At 40.9% G+C, this 21,687-nt stretch overlaps 1 protein-coding gene across 5 annotated transcripts in view; it reads left to right on the forward strand.

Annotated features, from left to right (window-relative positions):
- The window catches only part of ATP2B2 (ATPase plasma membrane Ca2+ transporting 2), a 277,471-nt gene that overhangs the window by 94,938 nt on the left and 160,846 nt on the right, over positions 1-21,687 (forward strand). For all 5 annotated transcript variants that reach the window (XM_054977415.1, XM_054977411.1, XM_054977412.1 and 2 more), the window contains exon 2: positions 7,688-7,885. In XM_054977415.1, coding sequence (XP_054833390.1) covers positions 7,688-7,885 — 198 coding nt within the window. The remainder of the gene's footprint in view (positions 1-7,687; positions 7,886-21,687) is intronic.

A 21,687-nucleotide genomic window follows, 5' to 3' on the forward strand; every position in this document is an offset into this window, starting at 1 on the left:
TGTTGGCATTTTGATAGAGAGAGTGCATGGGAGCTTGAATTTTCTTTGTGTATGGTGGGATAGGGATCCACCCCTTCAAGTTCCAGGACTGCTGCCAGGCTCTGGGGCCAAGCTATTATTTATTATTGGTACCTTTCCTGCTGCCTGCTCAGGTAAAGTTTCTGGGAGTGGTGTGGTAGGGATCTACCCCTTCAAGTTCCAGGGCTGCTGCCAGGCTCTGGGGCTAAGCTATTATTTATTATTGGTACCTTTCCTGGTGCCTGCTCAGGTCAGGTTTCTGGGAGTAGTGCAGTAGGGATCTTGACTTGGATGATGGCTGGAGGAGAGTCTGATGGCCCCCACGAACAGCCAACCATGAACATGTTCATGAGCAAGGCCATGTTCGTGCTTGTTCATGAGACCCTGTTTGTGGATGGCAACGAACAACAAACATCATGTTCAGGTTTTTTTCTGTTCGTGCCCATCTCTAATCTAACCTGTATAAATCAATGGTATGGCCTCATTTGGAATAATGTGTACAATTCCGGTCATCACACCTCAAAAAAGATATTATAGCACTGGAAAAAGTGCAGAAAAGAGCAACTAGAATGATTAAAGGGATGGAACACTTCCCTTATGAAGGAATGTTAAAGCGCTTGGAGCTCTTTAGCTTGGAGAAACGATGACTGAGTGGTGACATGATAGAGGTTTACCAGATTATGCATGGGATAGAGAAGGTAGAGAAAGAAGTATTTTTCTCCCTTTCTCACAATACAAGAACTCATGGGCACTCAATGAAATTACTAAACAGTCAGTTAAAAGGAACAGTACAGATAAAAGGAAGTACTTCTTCACTCAAAGAGTGATTAACACATGGAATTCACTGCCACAGGAGGTGGTGGCAGCTTCTAGCATATACAGCTTTAAGAGGGAATTGGATACACATATGGAGCAGAGGTCCATCAGTGGCTATTAGCCACAAGGTATAGATGGAAGTCTCTGTCTAGGGCAGTGATGCTCTGTATTCTTGGTGTTTAGGGAGGCAATCAGTGGGAAGGTTTCTAGCGTCCCTTCCCCACTGGCAGACCTCCTGATGACACCTGGTTTTTTGGCCAGTGTGTGACTCAGAGTGTTGGATTGGATGGACCATTGACCTGATTCAACATGACTTCTCTTATGTTCTTTTGCTCTTAGGCATCATGGAGCATGTCTCTGGAGTGTTGGAATAGAAATTCTCTAAATAAAATTGTAGATTAATTAAAAGTCTTGGGTTGGTTGATGTGACCTAAAATTTAATGGTAATTTATATTTTAGGCTGTTTCCACATGTGTTTAAAGGGCATGTTTTTGGGAAACATATATTCATATTTTGGGGGATATGAATATATTAATTTCCATTATTTCCTATGGGGAAATTTTCCAGAGAGGGGGTGAAGGGTCTGTTTTTAATGAAAACTGTAACAAAATTGCTGTGTAGTGAAGGCTGCTTGCCTTTTAAAGATCCCCCAAGTTTCAGGTGAATTGGGCCAAGGTCTCCAATTCTACAGGCCTCTGAACAGGTTACTTTCTACTGTAGCCTATGGGGAGAGGGAATCACATACGTTCTCCAGGATAAAGAAGGCTTATCCAAACACAGAAAAGCAACTACTGACTAAAAGCTCCTCAAAAGAACTAACAAAGCCCAATAGAACTGGAGAATACCAGCAAAATCTTTCTGGCAGAACTTCTGACCCTGAGTGTGGCTTGGGTCCCCCTCTTTCCCCCTTTTCTTTGCTTTCTTGGTTAAGGAGAGAGGGAGGAGGGAAGTGATACAAAGAGAAATGGCATTGTATGTTAGGGAGAGCTGCTGCACTGTCTGGCCAACCATGACAATTTTCTCATGAGGGAATAATCGTGTAATTGGACAAGACAGTCAGCAGATTAGACTGCTGCAGATTAAGCTTTGAGTCAGTGGCTGATTTTCTGTATTTGGGTAAGCCTTCTTTATCGTGAAGAATGAGGCTACAATAGAGAGTGGTTGGGGTCCATGTTCAGGGGCTAGTAGATTTGGACTCCTTGGTCTAATTCACTTGAAACTTGGAGGATCACTAAATGACAGGCAGGTCTCACTACGCAGCAATTTTGGTTTAGTTTGCTTTAAAAATATACCTTCCAGCCCCCCAGAAAGAGTTTTCCTTAGAGTATAATGGACTCAATTAATTCCAAATATATTGGTGCATCCTGAATTTGATTGGGATTCCAAAATATACCCAAAAATATTTATAAGGTATTTTTGGGTATATATTTAGGCTGGACATACCAAATCACACAACCCTACTTATGACCCAAAAAGTGGGGTTCTACAACATTCTGAGAATCCCAAACCACAGGCTGAAGACCAATGTTGTACATAATGTCGTTTGCTATCATCTAAAACATCCCACCCTCAAATCATGCATAGCTTTCACATATAACCTAAAGTTATCTTATACTTCACCTCAGTTATTTATTTGCAATTCCATATTAGCACCGTTGTGTGATCTGCTCAGCAATTGCAACATGGCAGTTGTATGAGTAGCTACTATTGATGCATGCTCACAATTCATTGGTTTACTTGGATTACAGACATCATAAATTTAACACTGATCAGATCATGAAGAATTTAATGTTATCTACATTCAACCTCTGTACATTCTACTTTGTACTTCTACAGTTGTGGCATTTGTCAGTCAGTGGCATTCATTATACTTGCACATAAGCAGAACTTACTGCGCTCAACTACAGTTACAAAGCGGCATTTAAGGTTGCCATGTCTCAGTTGGGAAGTTTTTGGAGAGTTTGAGGTGAAGCCAGTGGAGGATGGGGTTTGGGGAGAGGAGGGGCCTTATTGGGATATAATGCCATACAGTCCACCCTGCAAAGCAACCATTTTCTCCGGGAAAACAGATCTCAGTAGTCTGGACATCAAATATAATTCCAGGATATTGTGAAAACACACCTGGTGGTTGGCAATCCTAGTGGGAGTAGAAAAATGTATAAAAGCAATCATTTTAAAACAAAGGAACATATACTCAGTCCTGGAAGCAGGGCTTTTTTTCTGCCGCAATGGTGTTCTGGCAGTTCCTAAAACTGCCCCCCCCCAAATGGTTCCAAACAGCCAGAATTGGGCCCTAATTGGCCTGGAATGGACCACTGCCTGGTGGGGAAACATTCCCACACCCAGCAGTGGTCTGATTCTGGCTGTTTTGGGCCCGAATTGGGCCAAAATGGGCCCTAAATGGCCAAAACAGGTCCCAAACTGCCAGAATTGGGCCTGAACGGCCAGGATCGGGCCCCAAATGGCCTGGGGTGGAGATGCAAGCAGACTCGAATTGTGGGAGTGCTCCCAGGGGTGGCCACACCCTGTGCGATGACATCACTTCCCAGAAGTGCATTTGCTCCCAGGACCATGCAATGACATCTCTTCCCAGAAGTGACATCATTCCACGGTCCTGGGAGCGAATGCACGCTTTGTGCACGCACATACGTTACCACTGAATTCCACCACCACTTTTCTCAGAAAAAAAGCCATGCTTGGAAGTAAGAGAAGGAGGTAAGTAAAATGAATCAGGCTGGAAAACTAGAAAGACATGCCATGCAGCGTCCATCCGAGCAGAACTGAGACAATCAAAGAAAGCACCTCAGTCATAAATGTATATGTTTCTATCAGCCATGATGGGCAGTCAAGCCAGCAAGGGTGGAGGGAATCCACTCTCTCTGTTCTGCAGGCTTGAAACACCTTTTCATTGTATAACAAAGAGAAGAGGCAGGAAGGGGGAAGATAATGTAAAAATGCACACAAGAAGAGCATTTGCAATTGGAATTTCAAACATTAAAAAACAATGACCTTTTTTCTTGTAGTGTTTGAGAGTGCTGTAGGCAATTTTACTGATCTGGGCTTCAGCTCTCTCCATGACTCCGCCATTGTGCCGGAAAATTATGTCATTTTCCAGTGCAATGGGGGAGCTCAGGGATATGTGCATGCTCCCACCCCCTCGTGCCTTCCTCCCTTGGCTAGATGAGCAGGGCTGGGGGGCTGTAGGTGGGGCAGGGGGAATGGCAAGCCTAGGAGTTCTAGGCAGTTTTACACAGCACAGTTCAAGGAAGCTTTCACACCTTTTGAATAAGAGAGCTGTATGTTCCCTCAGTTTGTCTGACCACGCTAGAGAGTGGTCTGACCTTGACTGAAATGAATTAAAGCTCAGGTAAAGCATAATTAAGGGCTGATTTTTTTTTTTAAAAAAAGATATTTTAGAGTCTATTTTATAGTCTGTTTTTAACCGTGTATATTTAAAACTCATTTTAAGCTGCTCCATGTTTATTTTGTTTTACGCTTGGTTGTATTTTTTAACACTGGGTTGTAATTTTCAAAATAAATAATAAATAAATAATGCTTTGCCTAATCCCTTACCTTGAATCACATTCTTTTCTGGATGAATATGAAAATTCAGAGCTAGAGCTGACTTGTGTTTTTCACACAGTAGCAGCACATAAAAGTGTGCACAGTATGGCAAATTGTTTTTGGAAAAGGGTTGTTTAAAAATCAGTTTTTTTCATGTAACATAGGGAGAAGTGTTTTTTGTTTCAAACACTTTCAAACACCCAACCAGCCAATGATTGGCTGGCTGGGTGTTATAAGCTGTGCGGCTTGACTTAGAGCCACACATAGTAGAAGCTGGGAGCCGGCACGAAGGAAGGGGCCGCTCCAGCTCGATCCTTCCCTTGCGAGTCCCAGCAAACACTGGGTCCTGGTAAGTCGGGGCCGGGGGCTTTCGATTCCCCACCATGGCTACTGCTTCGTGCGTGTTCTAAGTTACTCTTTGTCTTAGTGACAGTTATTCTTGGTCTTTAAATTGTATTGCCTTTTACATTTTCACTGCACTTATCTGTGCCTTCTCGTAAGCCCCATCATTCTTTCATTACCCTACAGGTGTCATGAGCTCATGGCAGTACTGTAGAATAGTCAACACTATTGTTTTGTGCTTTTCAGTCTCTTAGTTAAGATTGATGATATAAGCATTTTCTTTAAAAAAATAACATATGGTTACTCAGCTATGCTTTTGGGCAAAAATCCATACACATCATTTTCAAGTCATGTTCCAACACAGTTTTAAAACACAGTGTGCTTACCAGCAGCTGCTCTCATCTGTGAGGCAATGGGAACACTCTCTTACTGAATTTTTGTTTGGGTTACACAAATTTGTTGTTGTGAAGTTGCTTATGACTCATTTTTCATGTACCATCAAGGACAATTCAGCTGATTTTTTAAATTCCTTGTGCCATTAACTGTTTGGTATCTAAAGGAAGTGACAGAATACTTAATTCTATGATGGCTTTTTTCTGTGCTAAAGACAGAATGTGGGGGAGAGTGTAATAGCAACATTGAAAGGTATCTTTCCAGTGAAATCCCTGGCATACACATCAAAGATATGTGTGGATTTAATGTACTATGCAAGACTGCAAGGACTGCTTTAAATCATTAAAAGTAATCATAATATTTCATCTTCACACATAATTTCAATTCTGATTAGAAAATACAGCTGTGCAGATGCTAGTAATGCCTTGTAAAATGTTTATCCCATGCACATAATCCACTATGCAAAGAATTTCTCTTCTCAAATGTTAGGTAATTTCTGGTAAAACATTTTTAAAATTGAAGAAATTCATCATATCAAGACTGTAGTGTTTGCTTTTTTGTGAGCAGAAGATGCTGTCCAGCAAGTTAAATATTTAAAATAGAGATACTTAAATGGACAGCTTTATTATTTAGTATCATTTGGTGAATGTCACCATTTCTTTTGCCACCCTTTCTCTCAGAAGTAGTACTTGAAGTAGAGGGTGGTTTTGAGAGGACACTATTCTTTACTATCACTTGATGAAAAGTGACCATTTCTTTTGCCACCCTTTATCTTGGCAGTAGTACTTGAAGTGGAGGATGGCAATATGATTATAAGCACAATATGGATGTTAAGGTATGAGCAGGTGGTACAAAATGTTAGCCAATGCAATGTAGGAGGAATGTGTGTTTGTGTTTGGGAGAGGAATATGGATAGATCTCATACTCGTAGCAAAGTTATCTTATTACATTCATTTCGCCTTACTATCTCCATTGCTTATTAAATTGTCATCATAACAGGCTGGGATATGTGGGCGGAGCCACCAGGAAAGCTAAGAAACAGACAGCTTTTGAATGTTATAGGCAATTATTTCCTTTCCTGTTTCTTATATTTTTACTGCCACATATATCAGAGGCACCATAGAAGGTCAGAAGGGGGTTTGTAAACCATGTGGGGAAGGACACTATTACTGCTGATATTGGAAAAAGGATACAAAATGCCAACTCTGCGTTGTTAAAATCCTGGCGATTCAGGGGGTGGAGCCTGAGGGAAGAGCCATACAATCCATTTTCCAAAGCAGCCATTTTTTTTCAAAAAACTGGTTATTCCAGGAGATCTCCAGGCCTCACCTGGAGGTTGGCAAACAACTTGTGCAGTAAAAAGTTTGAGAAAAGTTTGATGGGATTCAGCAAAGATGGATTTGAAGAGCTCAGAGATAGAAGAGCGTGCTGTTGGAGCTGGGAAAGACTCTTGTAATTAGACTGGAAGTTAGATTTTTTTGTATGAATATTCTGAATGAAATAATTAATACTACACATAGTTCTAGATTAGGGATACCCACTCCAAGTTGGGAAATTACTGGAGATTTTGGGGTTGAAGGCTGGGGAGGATATAATGCCATAGTCTTCACTTTCCAAAGTAGCCATTTTCTCCAGGGGAACTGATTTCTATGGCCTGGAGATTAGTTGTAATTCCAAGAGATCTCCAGTCACCACCTGGAGGCTGGCAACCCTATTGGAGCTGAAGATGTCACCTTTCATTTCCCCCTTTTTGATCTAATAAAAACTCTGGTGCTGGAGATTTGGGTTGCCAAGCAGGAGAGGATTTTGGTTGCAAGCAGGAGAGGATTACATTTTTCTCCCCCTATACTGCAACCTTGATTTTGAACGAGGCCCTGAATGGCTTCTGTTTTTTGCTCTGTAGAGATCAGTTTACATCAAATGCAGTTTGGCCCTCATTTTGGAATCAGCTCTGGTTCGCTTAAAGCCTTTTTCCCAGCCCAGAATGTACATCCTTTGGTACGAATCAATTTTTTTCTGTCAGTTCCTCATTTGTCAATAGGATAATAATAACACATTTCACAGTACGATATGTGAGAATGAATTAGGTTGCAAATCATTTTGCATGCTTTAAAAGTGCATGACAAATAATAAGGATAGTCTTTTTACTAATTTATCATCTCCAGTGGTTTTCCTGGTGGAGATTTTACATAGGATTATTGATTTTTTTCATGTCATTAATCTGCTTGCATAATCCATTTTCTTGTTATTTCAGCATTTTCTAATGCTAAATTAATTTTATTTTCCTAAGATTACTCACTTTATCCTTCAGTAAAAGTAATGTTTTAAAGAACTATGTAATAATTGCCAGTATTTCACTCAACATATAAAAATCTCTGTTTTTAATAGGTTAACCTATTAACCTGGTTTGCCAAGAGAAGTCCAGTAAGCCAGAAATTTGAAGTTTTGTTTTAAACAGGATGAAAGTTGAAGTTTTGTTTTGAAAATACAGTTATGTTCACTCTAGCAAACTTGGCAGTCACTATTAAAACATTTGTTTTTCATTTATTTCTAGGATTACCTGGTACTGCTGCTGACTTAGATAAAAGAAAGCTAATTTTTGGGCAAAACTTTATACCTCCAAAGAAGCCAAAAACTTTCCTACAGTTAGTTTGGGAAGCATTACAGGATGTGACTCTTATCATCTTGGAAATCGCAGCCATCATATCTCTGGGGCTCTCATTTTATCATCCACCTGGAGAGGGAAATGAAGGTAAAACTGTTTTTCCTTCTTAAATCCTATTCATTTCAACTTTGGGCATACTATTGTATATTCTAATGAGCAATGTAAGCATTTTGTGCTGTTCTGGTTTCTCTAATTTTGTATCTATTCCCATAATGTTTAATTTGAGGAAATTTTCTTGGTGTAACATACATTTTTCAGTGTTTCTCCTAATTCCATGTTTCAGTGGAAATGTTATAAATTTAAATGATATAGCCACCCATTTGTTATATGTGATCTGTACTTGTTGCTGAGAGATGTATCTCTAATATATCTGATACACAATGATTACCCTTTTATCAGATGATGTTAGCAAATTCTAAAGCTCGAGTAAATGTATTATCTTACACAAAACTTATTTTCTTTGTGATAAGCAAGTACAATCCGTAGAATTTTTACAATTTTTACTGTGTCGGTCTGTAGTATATTTTTGTTCTGCTCTTTTTCTAAGGAGCTCAGAGAAGTGTATATGGGTCTCCCTTCTTCCATTTGATTATCACAATAACCCTGTGAAATAGGCTAGGCTGAAAGCGACACCCCAAAGACACCCCAAAAGTTTCCATGGCAGAGTGGGATCATGAGAGGATCCCAGATCCTACACCACATTGACTCTTGCCTGCCTATTTTGCTATTTAAAGATGAGAGTCAAAACTCACAAAATTATTAAGCTTTTGTCAAATAGGTTTCAAACATATTATAACTTAGTGCATGGGTAGAACAGAGGTTGTCTAAGTAACTGCCTCCAAGCCTCCTTTCCATTCCAGTACTGTCCTTGATGTTTCTTCCTCACCCCCACCTTTAAAATTCTCTCTCTGCATCTGCACATATATAACTAAGCTCTGTTAGCTGGGAATCTGTTTTGATTTCTACCTGCTTTCCCCCTTGGTTGTTAACTTCCCTGTTTGGGATGATGATGCACTTTTCTCACCCTTATTTCTTTGTGGAATTTTATATCAGCAGAAAACATCCTTAGCAACTTCACTCAGTTTCCTCAGTTTTTGTTAACTGTTTATGTCTGTTTGATATAAACCCAAGTGGACAGGCTTATAACTAGTTAATTATTAGTTTTAATTCCACATATTAACTAGGAATGTTTTATTTTAGCCTACAAGACTCTGACAATGCATACAATAGCTCTGCTGCAGAGATTCTCATGGCAGTTCTGGTTCCTGGAATACAGGGGTATCCTAATGAAGACATAATCTGAGTAATGGCTGTGACAGAATGAATCCCTGTGTCAGAGAAAATGGGAGGGATTTAAATTATTTCCCCTTCCAACAACTTCTGATTGGTCCTCTTAAATCTGACAGTATTGCCAGTATGTTAACAGATACGTGCAATTATCCCAGGTGGCTTCTCTCTACCTCTATGCACCCATTTCATGCAAAGCTGAAAGCAATACATTAACATATATGCCTGTTTATGTGCACAAATCATTGGATCGTTAAATGTTTATTTGCAGATCAGTAGTGCAGTTATGCCAGCTATAGCACAGAGATTCACTGTATCGGGCGCAAGTTTTTGGATTGGATCTTATGACTGCTTTTAGTTGATTTTTTTCTGTTAAATTCCCCTTCAATGGAAAAATGGAGAATCAGTTATTCTGATAGAGAAAAGTTTCCTTTACTGAAGGAAGTTTTTCGTTGCACAGTTTCTAACTTGCCTATTTTTATAGCTAAGGAAACTACAAATGAAGCATGTCTATAAAGATGAAAAAAAGGTTTTTTAAAATAAATGGATCAGTGTCCGTATCATACATTAACTGTGACAGAACAGGATGCTAAGCAATGCACTATGTCTTTATGCAAGTCTACAGGATCAGGTGCCAGTGAAAGAGAACTGCCACAAGCTAGATCTATTTTTATTCTTGGAAGGTGAATCCTTCAACCATTAGTATAATATGACCACTCTTTTTTAAAAGTAATAATATAATATTTGGCTCATCTATGAGAACTGAAGGCTTCTAGAAATTAGCTTTGGAATGGAACCATTCTTTGAGTTTTGTAGAAGGATGCTATTTTAACAGGATTATCTTGAACAGATAGTTGGCACTGGCAGTCTTATAATATTTACTTGAGAGTTTCAGTGGAATATCTGATTTGAGATTTTAGAGTATAATATCTATATTTAAATTGACTATTATTGTTTTCTCCAGTTATCTCTAAGAGGTCTTCTTAAAATACGTCGTATAAAAGAACATGAACTCCTTAGTGAATGCATAAGTAAATACAGCTCAGAGATTAAGGTCCATATTTTAATGTCCTGGCTATATTTTTTACAGGCCCTTTGTTTTCCTGTCTTCTTCCCATGTGTGCAATAACTCCTTGGCTAATACATATATGTACATACATATATCATTACCCATTTTTCCTTTATAAAGATAATGAGATTTATTTTGTGCACTAATGGCCCTCTCTATGCTCTGTGTGAAGAAAAACATTCCTCAGGAGAATATACATGCCGTTTGCAGTTTCCTTCCCACCTGATAATAAACTGTTGAAATATATTCTAAAGCATTTTTTTCACATTTTGAATAAATATTTTAAGTTACATTTTGGCAGCCAATGCTGTTATGCCGATACAGACAAAAATAAGTTGCACTAGAATATATCTGCATCAATTTGAATTGACAATTTGCAGAGAGTCCATTTTTCCTCTCTTCAGCCATTTGGAAATGTAGGGTTATAGAATTTCATGCAGTGAAAGTTGTGTGTATTTGTTTGAAATATAACAGAAAGAGACATTTCTAATGATGCTTCGTATGGTATAATGTGGAGGTTCCAGGATAGGATTTCAGAAAAGGTTATACCTAGATATTTATACGTGCTGCATTGTTCAATCGGGGTACCAAGAATGCTCCAAATAGATTTCCTTGGATGTTTCCTAAAGACCAGAACTTTAGACTTGGCATAATTTATTCACAAACCTTCCGCATTGCAGTACTCACCCAATTTATTCAAGAGCCTCCTCAGGGCGATCTTGGTTAAGGATAACAGAACCATGTCATCTGCATACAAGAGGATAGGCACCTTCTGCTGTCCAATGGCCAGGGGCATAAATTCCCTACCTTCCAAGTTGGCAATTAAGTCATTTAGGTACAGATTAAACAAGGTGGGGCTAACACACAACCCTTTTTCACCCCTTTCTGTACTTGGATATCTTCTGTAAGTAAGCCCTCTCTCCCAATGTTGACCTTTACAGTGGTATCACAACGTAACTGTCTTATCAAATAGACTAGCCAAGGGTCAATGCTGATGTTCAAGAGCTGCTGCCATAGTCTGCCTCTATCTAAAGAGTCAAATGCCAAGGCCAGATTGATAAAGGCCAGATAAAGGGCCTTTGTAGGGCCTCTAATAACCTCAAAAGCCAGGGTACATAAAGTTTGGCAGTGTTTGATGGTGGAATGCCCCCTTTTAAATCCAATTTGGAGAGGTTGAATTAAGTTATTCTCAATGACATAATCCTCTAATTTGTTTTTTAGATGTCTACTGTACAATTTGGAGGCAATAGGGAGCAAACTAATTGGCCTATAATTGCCTGGATCATTCCGATCACCCTTTTTATAGATTGGTACGATGATGCTTGTGGTCCATCCCCTAGGAAGTCTACCTGATCTATTGATTTGGGTAAAAAGTTTTACCAACAGAGGAGTCCACCAGTCAATAGATACTAAGATCTATATAAAATATAGTTACAGAGCTATCCTAAGCACAGTTATATTCTTCTAAATCCACTGAAGTACAAGTCTGCTTACTGTTTGGTTGTATGCAGAGGTGGGCACAGTCTGGAAAACGGACCAAAATTTTGCACAGTCCAGCCCAGTTAGTGGTTCATGAACACACAGTTCGTGGAACAAACCCCTTTCACGAATTTTGGTCCAGTTGGGCCAGTCCGTTGATCCATGGTCTGTGAGTCCAGACATCCTGGCACTGATCTATCAGTTCCCTAGGCAATGGAGAGGACGTCTGCAGACCTTTTGCAGACCTTAAAAACTTAATAAACAAGATGCACAGAAAAACAAGGCAATTTCCGGTCTATACTCAGAACAAAAAAAGTGGCAAGCCACCCGGAAAATGGAAAAATATCTCTGTATATATAGGCATGAAACATGCAAAAATATCATATGACAAGTGTGTTCAATACATGTACAATAATATTACAGTGTATTTATATAATCATGATACATTCAAGAATCTTAATTGTCTATCTCATATCCCAGTCCAATCCGAACAAGAGACTCAGCGCTCTGTTCCCATGAATCCTTTTTTTTGCCACTTTTTTTGTTCTTAAAAACTTAATAGGCAGCTCTGCCTGCTGAGCAGAGAGCTCCCATTCTGCTCTACGGAGAAAGGAGCAAGAATGAATTCCCTAGGCAATGGAGAGGTGGACATTCTCCATCCGATCTTAGCCCTCAAAACCTATCAACCAGAGAGCTCTCATTCTGCAAGGGAGGGGTGGACATTCTGCAGCCAATCTTAACCCTCAAAACCTTGATAGGCAGCTCTGCCTGCCAACCAGAGAGCTTTCATTCTGCTAGGGAAGGGTGGACATTCTGCAGCCAATCGTAGCCCTCAAAACATAGATAGGCAGCTCTGCCTGCCAACCTGAGAGCTCCCATTCTGCTCCGCAGCCATGGCAACACCAATCTTAGCCCTCAAAACCTTGATAGGCAGCTCGGCCTGCCAAGCAGAGAGCTCCTATTCTGCTCTATGCAAGCAAGAAGAAAGAATTAATTCCCTAGGCAACTGAGGGGTGGACGTTCTGCAGCCACGGCAACACCAATCTTAGGTCTCAAAACTTTGATAGGCAGCTCTGCCTGCCAACCAGAGAGCTCCCATTCTTCTCTATGCGAGCAAAGAGCAAGAATGAATTCCCTCGGCAATGGCTGAGAAGGCATCTGTGTGGTGAGTGGCTCTTCCCCCCACCCTTTTCTGCTTGATTTTGCCTCATTGCAACTTTTGGGTGCTGCTAGCCAATGCAAGTCAATTGGCATTTGTGACTCCAGTATCTACTGGAAGTTTCCTGGGGGCCACTTTAGGACGTCCAAAATGCAATCTTGACCAAACTTGGATGGTGGCTGGAGGAGAGGCTCCTGAAGACCCTCTGCAAGTTTGGGCTCTCTGGGTGTGAAGGGGGCAGAACCAGGGCTGCCAGAAGTGACGGACTACGGACCAACGAACTGGTCCGTGAACAGGGCTGGTCTGTGAAAAGTTTGTAGTCCATGAAAATCAGTGGACCACAGGCTAGTGGTCCATGGGGTTTTCCCAGTCCATGCCCACCTCTAGTTCCAAAATCAGTGTTGTTAACCCAAACTCTAGTTCAGGAACATTTGTTTGCATTAGATGTTTTGTAATTAGTAGGCATTAGAGATGGGCATGAACTGAAATACGAACCAAAGTTTGGCCCAAACCAGGCTGATTCATGGTTTGTGAATAGACATGGGAGCAAATGGAAAAAATAACCCGAACACCCTGTTCGTCGTTCGTTGCCATCCATGAACAATGAACAATGAACATGGACGAACATGAACTGTTCCTGGACATGTTCGTTGTTCGTTGTTCGTGGGGGCCAGAACCCCCCACGCCAACCCCCCACTTAGCCCCCCTCCCCTCAAACCTACTTACCTGGCCCTTTAAAGATCCCTTTAAACTATCAGCTGGCAGGCGTCAGGGGGGATTCCCCCCTGCTGCCTGCCAGCTGATAGTTTAAAGGGCCCTGTCCTGGCAGAAACAGCAGTGTCTGCTGGCAGCTAGTTTGAGGGGTTACAAAAGTGACATTCCCAATGTCCAATACCCACCAAATTTGCAGGGGACATAGTCCTCACTGTCCTCTGAAGCCCCTCCAAGTTTGAAAGAGATTGCACCATGGGAAAGGCATGATCCATGGGTCTCCCTGTTCGCTGTCATTTTCTCTTCACAGTGGCAAAAACGGGGCTCTCTGCTGGAAGTACTTTGAAGGGTTAAAGCCAGAAGGAAAGCTAGAAGGCGTTCTAACAGTGTTCAGTCCCTCCTTGCTTCCAGTTGCCAAGGGGATTGATTGCAGGTGCCAGTCTGTCTGGCTTGACAAACAGCTGCTGAAGGCAACGAAAGATACTTGCAACGACCACCTGTTTGTTTAGGATGGGGCCTCACGAACAGCTTGTTCGTGAACAGACAAACAGGCTGTTTGTGGTTTTTTTCTGTTCGTAATGTTTGTTCCTATGTCTATTTGCGAACCACTGGTTCGTCAGATTCCCAAAGGTTGGCTGTTAAAGTTTTCCCTGCATAATTTTTACAATTCCTCTCTCAGAGAAGCATACAAGTACCATACAATCACCTGCGCAAAAATTGGTGTGGAAATATTCTTGTGACAAAAAGTACACCTAGGAAAAACCTTCTACTAGGGTCTGTTTGAGAACCATTTGTGCAAATACTTATTCCTATGGGACTCTGGACATTTTGATGTCTTAACTCAAACAGAATTTGGTATATTTTCTTCTAATATTGCAGTTGTTTTCATCATAGTGCACTTCCTAGGGGGTTTAGTCCCACTCAGCTCAGTGAGATTTTCTTCTGAGTATATATGTTTAGGATAACACTGATAAATTTCCAAGTGGGAAATAAATAAATAGTTGTTAAATTTGGGGAAAGGTTAATTTTCCTTTCTTTAGTACCTTTTTTTCCTGCCTTTCCTCTAAGGTACTCTGGGCAGTAAACATTGTACTCCCTTCCTACATTTTATGCTCCAACAACCCTGTGAGGTAGGTTAGGCGGAGACAGAGGGTGACTGGCCCAAGGTCATCCAACAAGCTTCAGGGCAGATCCTAGCCCAGTACCCTAACACTGGTTCTATTTGTTTGAAAACGTAGGAGATACTTTTTTTAAAAAATCATAGAATTGGAAGGGGCCTTACAGACGATCTAGCCCAACCCCCTGCCCAGTGCAGGATCAGCCTAAAGCATCTCTGACAAATATTCATCCAGCCTTTTCTTGAAAACTTAATTTACTTACTTAATTTACTTACTTAATTAACTTAATTTACTGGTTCCTGCCAATAACCACAAAAATAATCTCCTGGGGAGATTTTGTTTTGCATATGTTCTTCTCTATAAAATACTGCGTAAACTGGTTGTTCAATAATAAATAATAAATGTGTATATGGAGCTATCATCGTTGGTGAAACCATTTGCCCATCTAACCCAGCTCTGTCTGCTTGTGCTGGCTGAACCTTTCCAGTTCTAGATGTGTTACATGAGATCTTTTAACTGAAGAGCCTACAGATTGCACCTGGGAACTTCTGGGCCGATTCCAGATGACTAACCTTAAGGCGCTTCATGCCGCCCTCTTCCGGATCGCGAAGGAGAAAATGCGAAATATCGCGTTTCCTCGCGCGAGTTTTGCGCGACGACGCGCAAAACTCGCGCAAGGAAACGCGATATTTCGCATTTTCTCCTTCGCGATCCGGAAGAGGGTGGCATGAAGCACCTTAAGGTTAGTCATCTGGAATCGGCCCTGCTTGCAAAGAACACACTCAGGCACCTGCCTATGCTCCATCCTTGTTTCTCCCAGATAAGCGAAAGTGATCAGATACAGAGTAAAATATTATTCTGTATATTAAAATGGTAATTCATATTCAATGAAATGGCCAGATGAAAGTGAGACCTATTATGCTGCAATGTGTGGTATAATAAAGTAAATCTTTATTCCCAGTTACTTTAGACTCTAACATGTCTCTTCTCAAATTGGGACAGTGGCACCTCCTGAGCTTATTTGATGTAACTGTTCCTGTGGGATGAGACCAGTACGAAGAGCTTTTATGTGGTGGCTGTATGCTGGAAATGTGACACTTCAGACTCCAGCAGGCTTAATAGCCTTCCCTTTATTAGGACTGTGTGGGTGTGCTTTGAATTTCCACTCACTTCCCTGACTATGCTGAAGCAGAATGTTTGAAAAAGTGATAGCTTATTCTCTCCTCTGTCTTGCATTTTTGCCTTTCATGCTGTTGCTGCTTCTGTAATGTAGAGGCTGCAACAGAACCAGGCTGAGCTTCAGAGAATTTGAAGTTCAGCATTGTGCCATAGTAGTGCACTGTGTATTTCAACTTCCCAGAGCATTTTGGATGTGCTTCTATTTCTTTTGTTAAGGTAGAATAATGATGATCCTGGATTCTTTCAAAATATTTCTGTAACAGTGACTGTTTCCATATGAAATATGTTGAAGTCAATTACCAGAGGTTTAGTTATATTTTTTGTAAGGATACTTGACACCATGCTAATGGTAATGTGTGGGAGAGAGTTCCAGCCTTAGGTCCACCCACTTTAACCCAATCATGTCAGCAAGTATTTTAAGGGTCAGTATAAATGTGATGCTAGAGATCTGCACTTGGAACTCCTGACATATTATTTGGCCCTAAAAAGACTCTGTGTTTAGTTTGTGTGCATGTGATAAGAACATAAGAAGAGCCTTGTTGGATCCCACCACTAGTCCATCTAGTCCAGCATCCTGTTTCACATAGGACATGGATTGTGGCTGTGGTGCTGTCAGTTCTAGGGATGGCAGCCCATGGCAGATAGACCCCCCCAAACCCCTCACAGCAAGCACTCCAGTGCATTGGTTGAAAAGGTTTTTTATTTAGAGTTCCATTAAGTTCATGGGTACATCCATAGATGAGTAAGTTGGAAGGAATGGTTATACAAGCATATGCACTGTTGATATATAGAGTACAATTCCCCCCTCCCTCTGAGCAATTAGCCTTTAGGCGCGAAAATCCTAAAAAGTTTCATGAGAACATAATAGCTTTGTCTGGACAGAGAAAGGCAGAAGATCAAAACAAGGAATCAAAACTCCCTCTTTCCCCTGTGAAGAGTTACAGTACAGCTGCAAGGTCAACACGCATACTTTCAGAGATAATAGGCTGGTTACTTTCTCTGTAAAATCAGCATGAGTACTTTCGTTTTCAGGCCGGCCAAGGATGGCATGATTATAGTGGCTACATTATATGAGCATGGCATGAAAGCATACAATATATCAATACAGTGAACAGATCAGATACATGGATGGCATGGATGAATGGCATGCAGACATGACAGGTGCTGGGGAATTTTATTTTAAAATGTTTTTCCTGAGTAGTTTTCCTGATCAAAAATACTCTCCTCATGGCAGCTTTTAGCTGTAGCAGCGGGGAAAAAGCAGACACAGTATGGCACTGGTTTTTCCCTCCTACTGGCCAAAGGGTTATTTTTGATCAGTGATTTGGAATAGATGATGTACAAACTTCCTTTCCTAGTGCTTCAGCCCTGATCTACACTGTTTTCTCTCATTTGGGAAGTTTTTAAGACAAAAACACATCTGGAGTTCTAGTCAGAGAACTCATGTGTCATGTTTAGTTTGGCTGTTATGCCCACTAACACAGGTTAGGTTAAAAATCTGAGACAGCAAAGAGGTGTGTAGAAAATAATGAGGTAGATCCCTGTCCTACCACTAAGCAAAGTTTGAAGTCTTCCTTTAGCCTAAGGAATCTACCTCCAAATTCAGTGGCTTTTCCGTTGAATGAAGAGCCGCTTGTTGGATAAAAGCTCCTTGGTGGATGGTTGAATCCACACCTCTTTTTCTAAGATTTTTAAAAATAAAATTTGCATTGTGAATTTCCATTGGTATATAGTTTCAAAGATAAAGCAAGCTTATTCTTAATGTAAAATTACAGAAAACAACAGGGGAACGCATGAGGACTAGCAGTGTTGGGAAATCCTATTTCTCTTCCCAGCCTCTATTTTATTCCTTCTTGTAACTTTCCCCCACTTGCCACACACCCAATCTCTACTTTTCATTCCCATCTCCAACCTGGCCTGTCATCTGTTTTCACCCAAATGATCCATTTTTGACCTGCTGATCAGCTGAGCCCTACTTTTGTGGCATGTTCTATTTCTAGACAAGATTAGTGTAAGGCTTTTTCTTTTGGCAACATCTGCTTTGGGGGTGTTTTAATCCCTAATTTTATTTTTTTATATATATATTTGTGCAGATCTAGGGGTTTTGTGCAGACTTTGCAGATTTCTTAGTCAACATGGTATGTCATTCATGGGAATTAAGTATATGATACTGGCCAAGATAACCATAGATGATATATAAGCAAACACATTTTATTTGGAAAACAAATGCTTACAGTTGCAAAGATCAAATGTGAAATTAAATCTTGAATTAACTCTCCTGAAATGGTGAAATTCGAGGCATGCCTCAGACTCACGTATCAGAGGAGAGCCACGTCCAGAATATCTAACTAACAACTACCACACAAGTTCTCTTGCAAGGATCTAGGGAGATGGCTGCCCTGGTGTTCTCATTCACACCAGCCACCCCTCTCCCCTCATACAAGCTCCTCCAAATGCTGGCCTCTGCAGTTGAGGCTCATCATGGGCGGGGGCAGTCCCTGTCCATGATCCTGCATAGCCCATGCCTATCATAAAGGCAGTCAGCCAGGGAACCACACTCAACAAATTTGTTTCCAGGGGGCTTCCAGCAGCCCATGTAAGGGCTCCATTCAGACTCCCTCGGCTTGGCTCCTATCCCAGCTAAGGGAAGTTGGCAACATGCAGCCAGACATCCTCTTCATTGTTGGCAGTTCAATAAAGTCTGTGTTGAACAATTAGTTCCTCCCTGCAACTTTTCTCATCCACAGCACCTCCCCCCACTCCCTCCTGGTGCAGCTCCACAACACTTCCATGGGGATCGTCCCCAGCCCTGGGCCGCTAGGGAAGTGGCAGCCCTGAGGATCCACCAGTAGTAGTAATACTCTTTATTACAGCACTTAGCCAGTACATTTACCATAAAATTTAAGTGCACATTTTACAACTATTTAAAACATGAAGCATATAAGTATATACAATTTAAAAACTAATTTCCTAATATCTATCAAAATTTGTAAAGACTAGGAAGTTAGCATAGTTCTAAGCAAGCAACCGAAATGGAGGCCTACACTCTAATGGGCTTTAACGACCAGGGCACAAAATTTCGCTATCTGGTGTAATGCAGTAAGATCTGAGTTTGACAGCAGTTTCTCTAATTTGTTCTTATCCAAATGTTCTGAGATACCTTCCAGAAAGGGAATAATAAATCTCATACGTGCGAGGATCCACCAGGTGCCTCTGTCCCATTGGTTGGCACAGCCCTTGAATGGAGAGAGGGGAAGGTTGATCTTGTGGGGGCTGCCACCACATGCTGCCACCATCCTGTCCAGCCCCCTCACATGATGGCAAGGGAGATGGCCATTTGTAAGCATCAGATTTTCTCAAAGTGTCATGAGAGACAATAAATTTAAGTAGCTGTTTGTACCAGAAGTCAAATATCTTCGCTTGCTCTTGTCATGCCCTAGAGAACTCCCAAACCTCTTTGTGGGGTCTGCCTAGGATATAGGAAAGATCAGGATCTTTATAAGATGAATCCTTTCACAGTAGGTACTAAGTTAAGGTCACTCTCAAATGGCAGTTAAGGTTCATAAGACAAGTTCCAAGAGAATATCAAGCACTGGGAGCAGCAGAGGTGAGGGATATGGGAAAGTCTTGCAGGGTCAAGGACAATAGCAGGAATGGCTGGAGAAAGGGTAGGAGTTGCTTTGTGGCACAGATAGTTTGTTAACATGAAAGGTGAATTTATAGAGAGTAAACCTGGAACAGTCAGTCACCCATCACAATTGGGAGGGATATGGCAAGGCAAAAGGCCAATAAAACTATCCTCAGATATCTATGATCTCCAACAGTCCTGTGGAACCTTAAAGACTAACAAAATTGCATTCCAGAATCCAGCACATGTTTTCATGGACTTCTTCAGATTAGGGTTGCCAGGTCCCCTTACCCTTCCAGTGGGAGGGGGGATGCAGCACTCACCTTTTTAATTCTTTTCACACACACATGCTCCTAGCACCAACTTGATGACATCACTTCTAGAAGTACATTGTCATGCTGGTTGCGGGAGCACTCTTGCACTCTGCGTAGGGCCAATTCATTAAGAATCAGCTTGTTTGGGGCCAAAATCGGCCCTAAATGAAGTGTGGGAGTGCTTCAGTTTGACAATATCAAAATACATATGAGATTTCCTCGCCTCATTGGTACTCAGAACCCATTACAAAATCTTTTTTTTAAAGTGAAGCTCTCTCATAATGCTGTAGAAATATATGACTAACAACTCCAATAGTTCATTTATTTACACATTCATTTATATACAAATCACACAGTAAAAAACTACTTATACATATAATTCTTCACCTCACACATGGAAAACCATTAACACAATTGCTAAAAACAGGTACCATGAGATAATAAAGTTCTGGTGCTACAAAATGCTATACAAATTCATTGCACATACAATCCATAAAGTGCAAATGCATAGTAACAACCCAGCATAATCTCTAGTTGCAGGTCCCAAATAGCAAAAGTCCAGCTGGTGAGTGAAGATTACAATAAAAAATGGAGACAATCCGTACTGTATGTTAATTCCAAATGGCTGTGTAGAGTCCAATAGGAAATTGTATGGTCCTCTGACGGGTTATCTAGATCCTTATGTGACCCGTTTCATATAATCTTTATCAAAGAGTACACAGTCACTAAAATTAAAATATAATAATTAAAATACATACACAATGAATTAAAATACATACACAATATCAATATAAAATGCAATGATCATATATTACTCACGTGAATCCCTCATAGATCTTTTTCATAAGTGCTTATTCACGAATCCATTCAATAATCACTGTGTAATACTGTATAGTAACAAGCTTGATATAGCTAACTATTCCACGTCTTAATTTACTAGCAATCAGTTCTTAAAGGAAAATGTATTCAGAAAAAAACCTCTAGATCTAAAACATTGAGCAGAGGGCAGAATCATTTAGCCCAAAAAACAGGAATAGTCATTAGCAATATTCAAACCTCTAGGAATTAAACTTCTAAGTTTAAAAATCCAATATGTTTCCTTCTTTCTAAGCTCCCTTGTAGCAGTCTCCGAAGCCCTCTGTTCCGTTTTATATAAAATTGTAAATTTCATGTCCATTTCATTATGAGCCTTCTCTATATAGCGCTGCACCAAAGTGCCTCTAGGACTTTATTCTTTACTTGGGACTGATGTTCATTCAAACGAACCTTTAAGGAGCAAGTAGTACTTCCCACATATAATAAACCACATGGGCACTTTAAGAGGTACACGCTGAACCCAGTGCGGGGTGAGTGAAACTGACAGCCTGTTCTCCTGTCCCCTGGGTGGCAGGAGAATGGGGGGAGGTGTCAGCTTCACTCACTCCGTGCCGGCCTCAGCCCATGGGCTGAACCCGGCACAGGGTCTGTCAAACTGATAGCTGTCATTCTCCTCCCAGTTGGGGGACAAGAGAACAGGGCTGTCAGTTTCACATGCCCCTCTCAGGCTTCACCCAATTGGATGAAGCCAGCACAGAGTCTTCTGAAACTGACAGACTTCTCTTGCTGCTTCGGGGCAACAGGAGGAGGGGGCTGTCAGTTTCAAACACCACACACCGGCTTCAGAAGACGGCGCCGTATGTTTGAATTCCATGTGGAGAATGTTAGTTGTTGTAGATTTTCCGGGCTGTATGACCGTGGTTTTGGCATTGAAGTTCCTGATGTTTTGCCTGCAGCTGTGACTGGCATCTTCAGAGGTGTAGCACTGAAAGACAGAGATCTCTCAGTGTCAATGTCTGGAAAACACCAGACTAACAAGATGGGAAAACTTATGAAAAAGCACAACCTACAAACAGTATTCAGACCCACCAGAAAAATGCAACAGATGCTACAATCAGCAAAAGACAGT

This window comes from Eublepharis macularius, chromosome 4 (assembly GCF_028583425.1).
Source record: "Eublepharis macularius isolate TG4126 chromosome 4, MPM_Emac_v1.0, whole genome shotgun sequence".
Classification (NCBI taxonomy): Eukaryota; Metazoa; Chordata; class Lepidosauria; order Squamata; family Eublepharidae; genus Eublepharis; species Eublepharis macularius.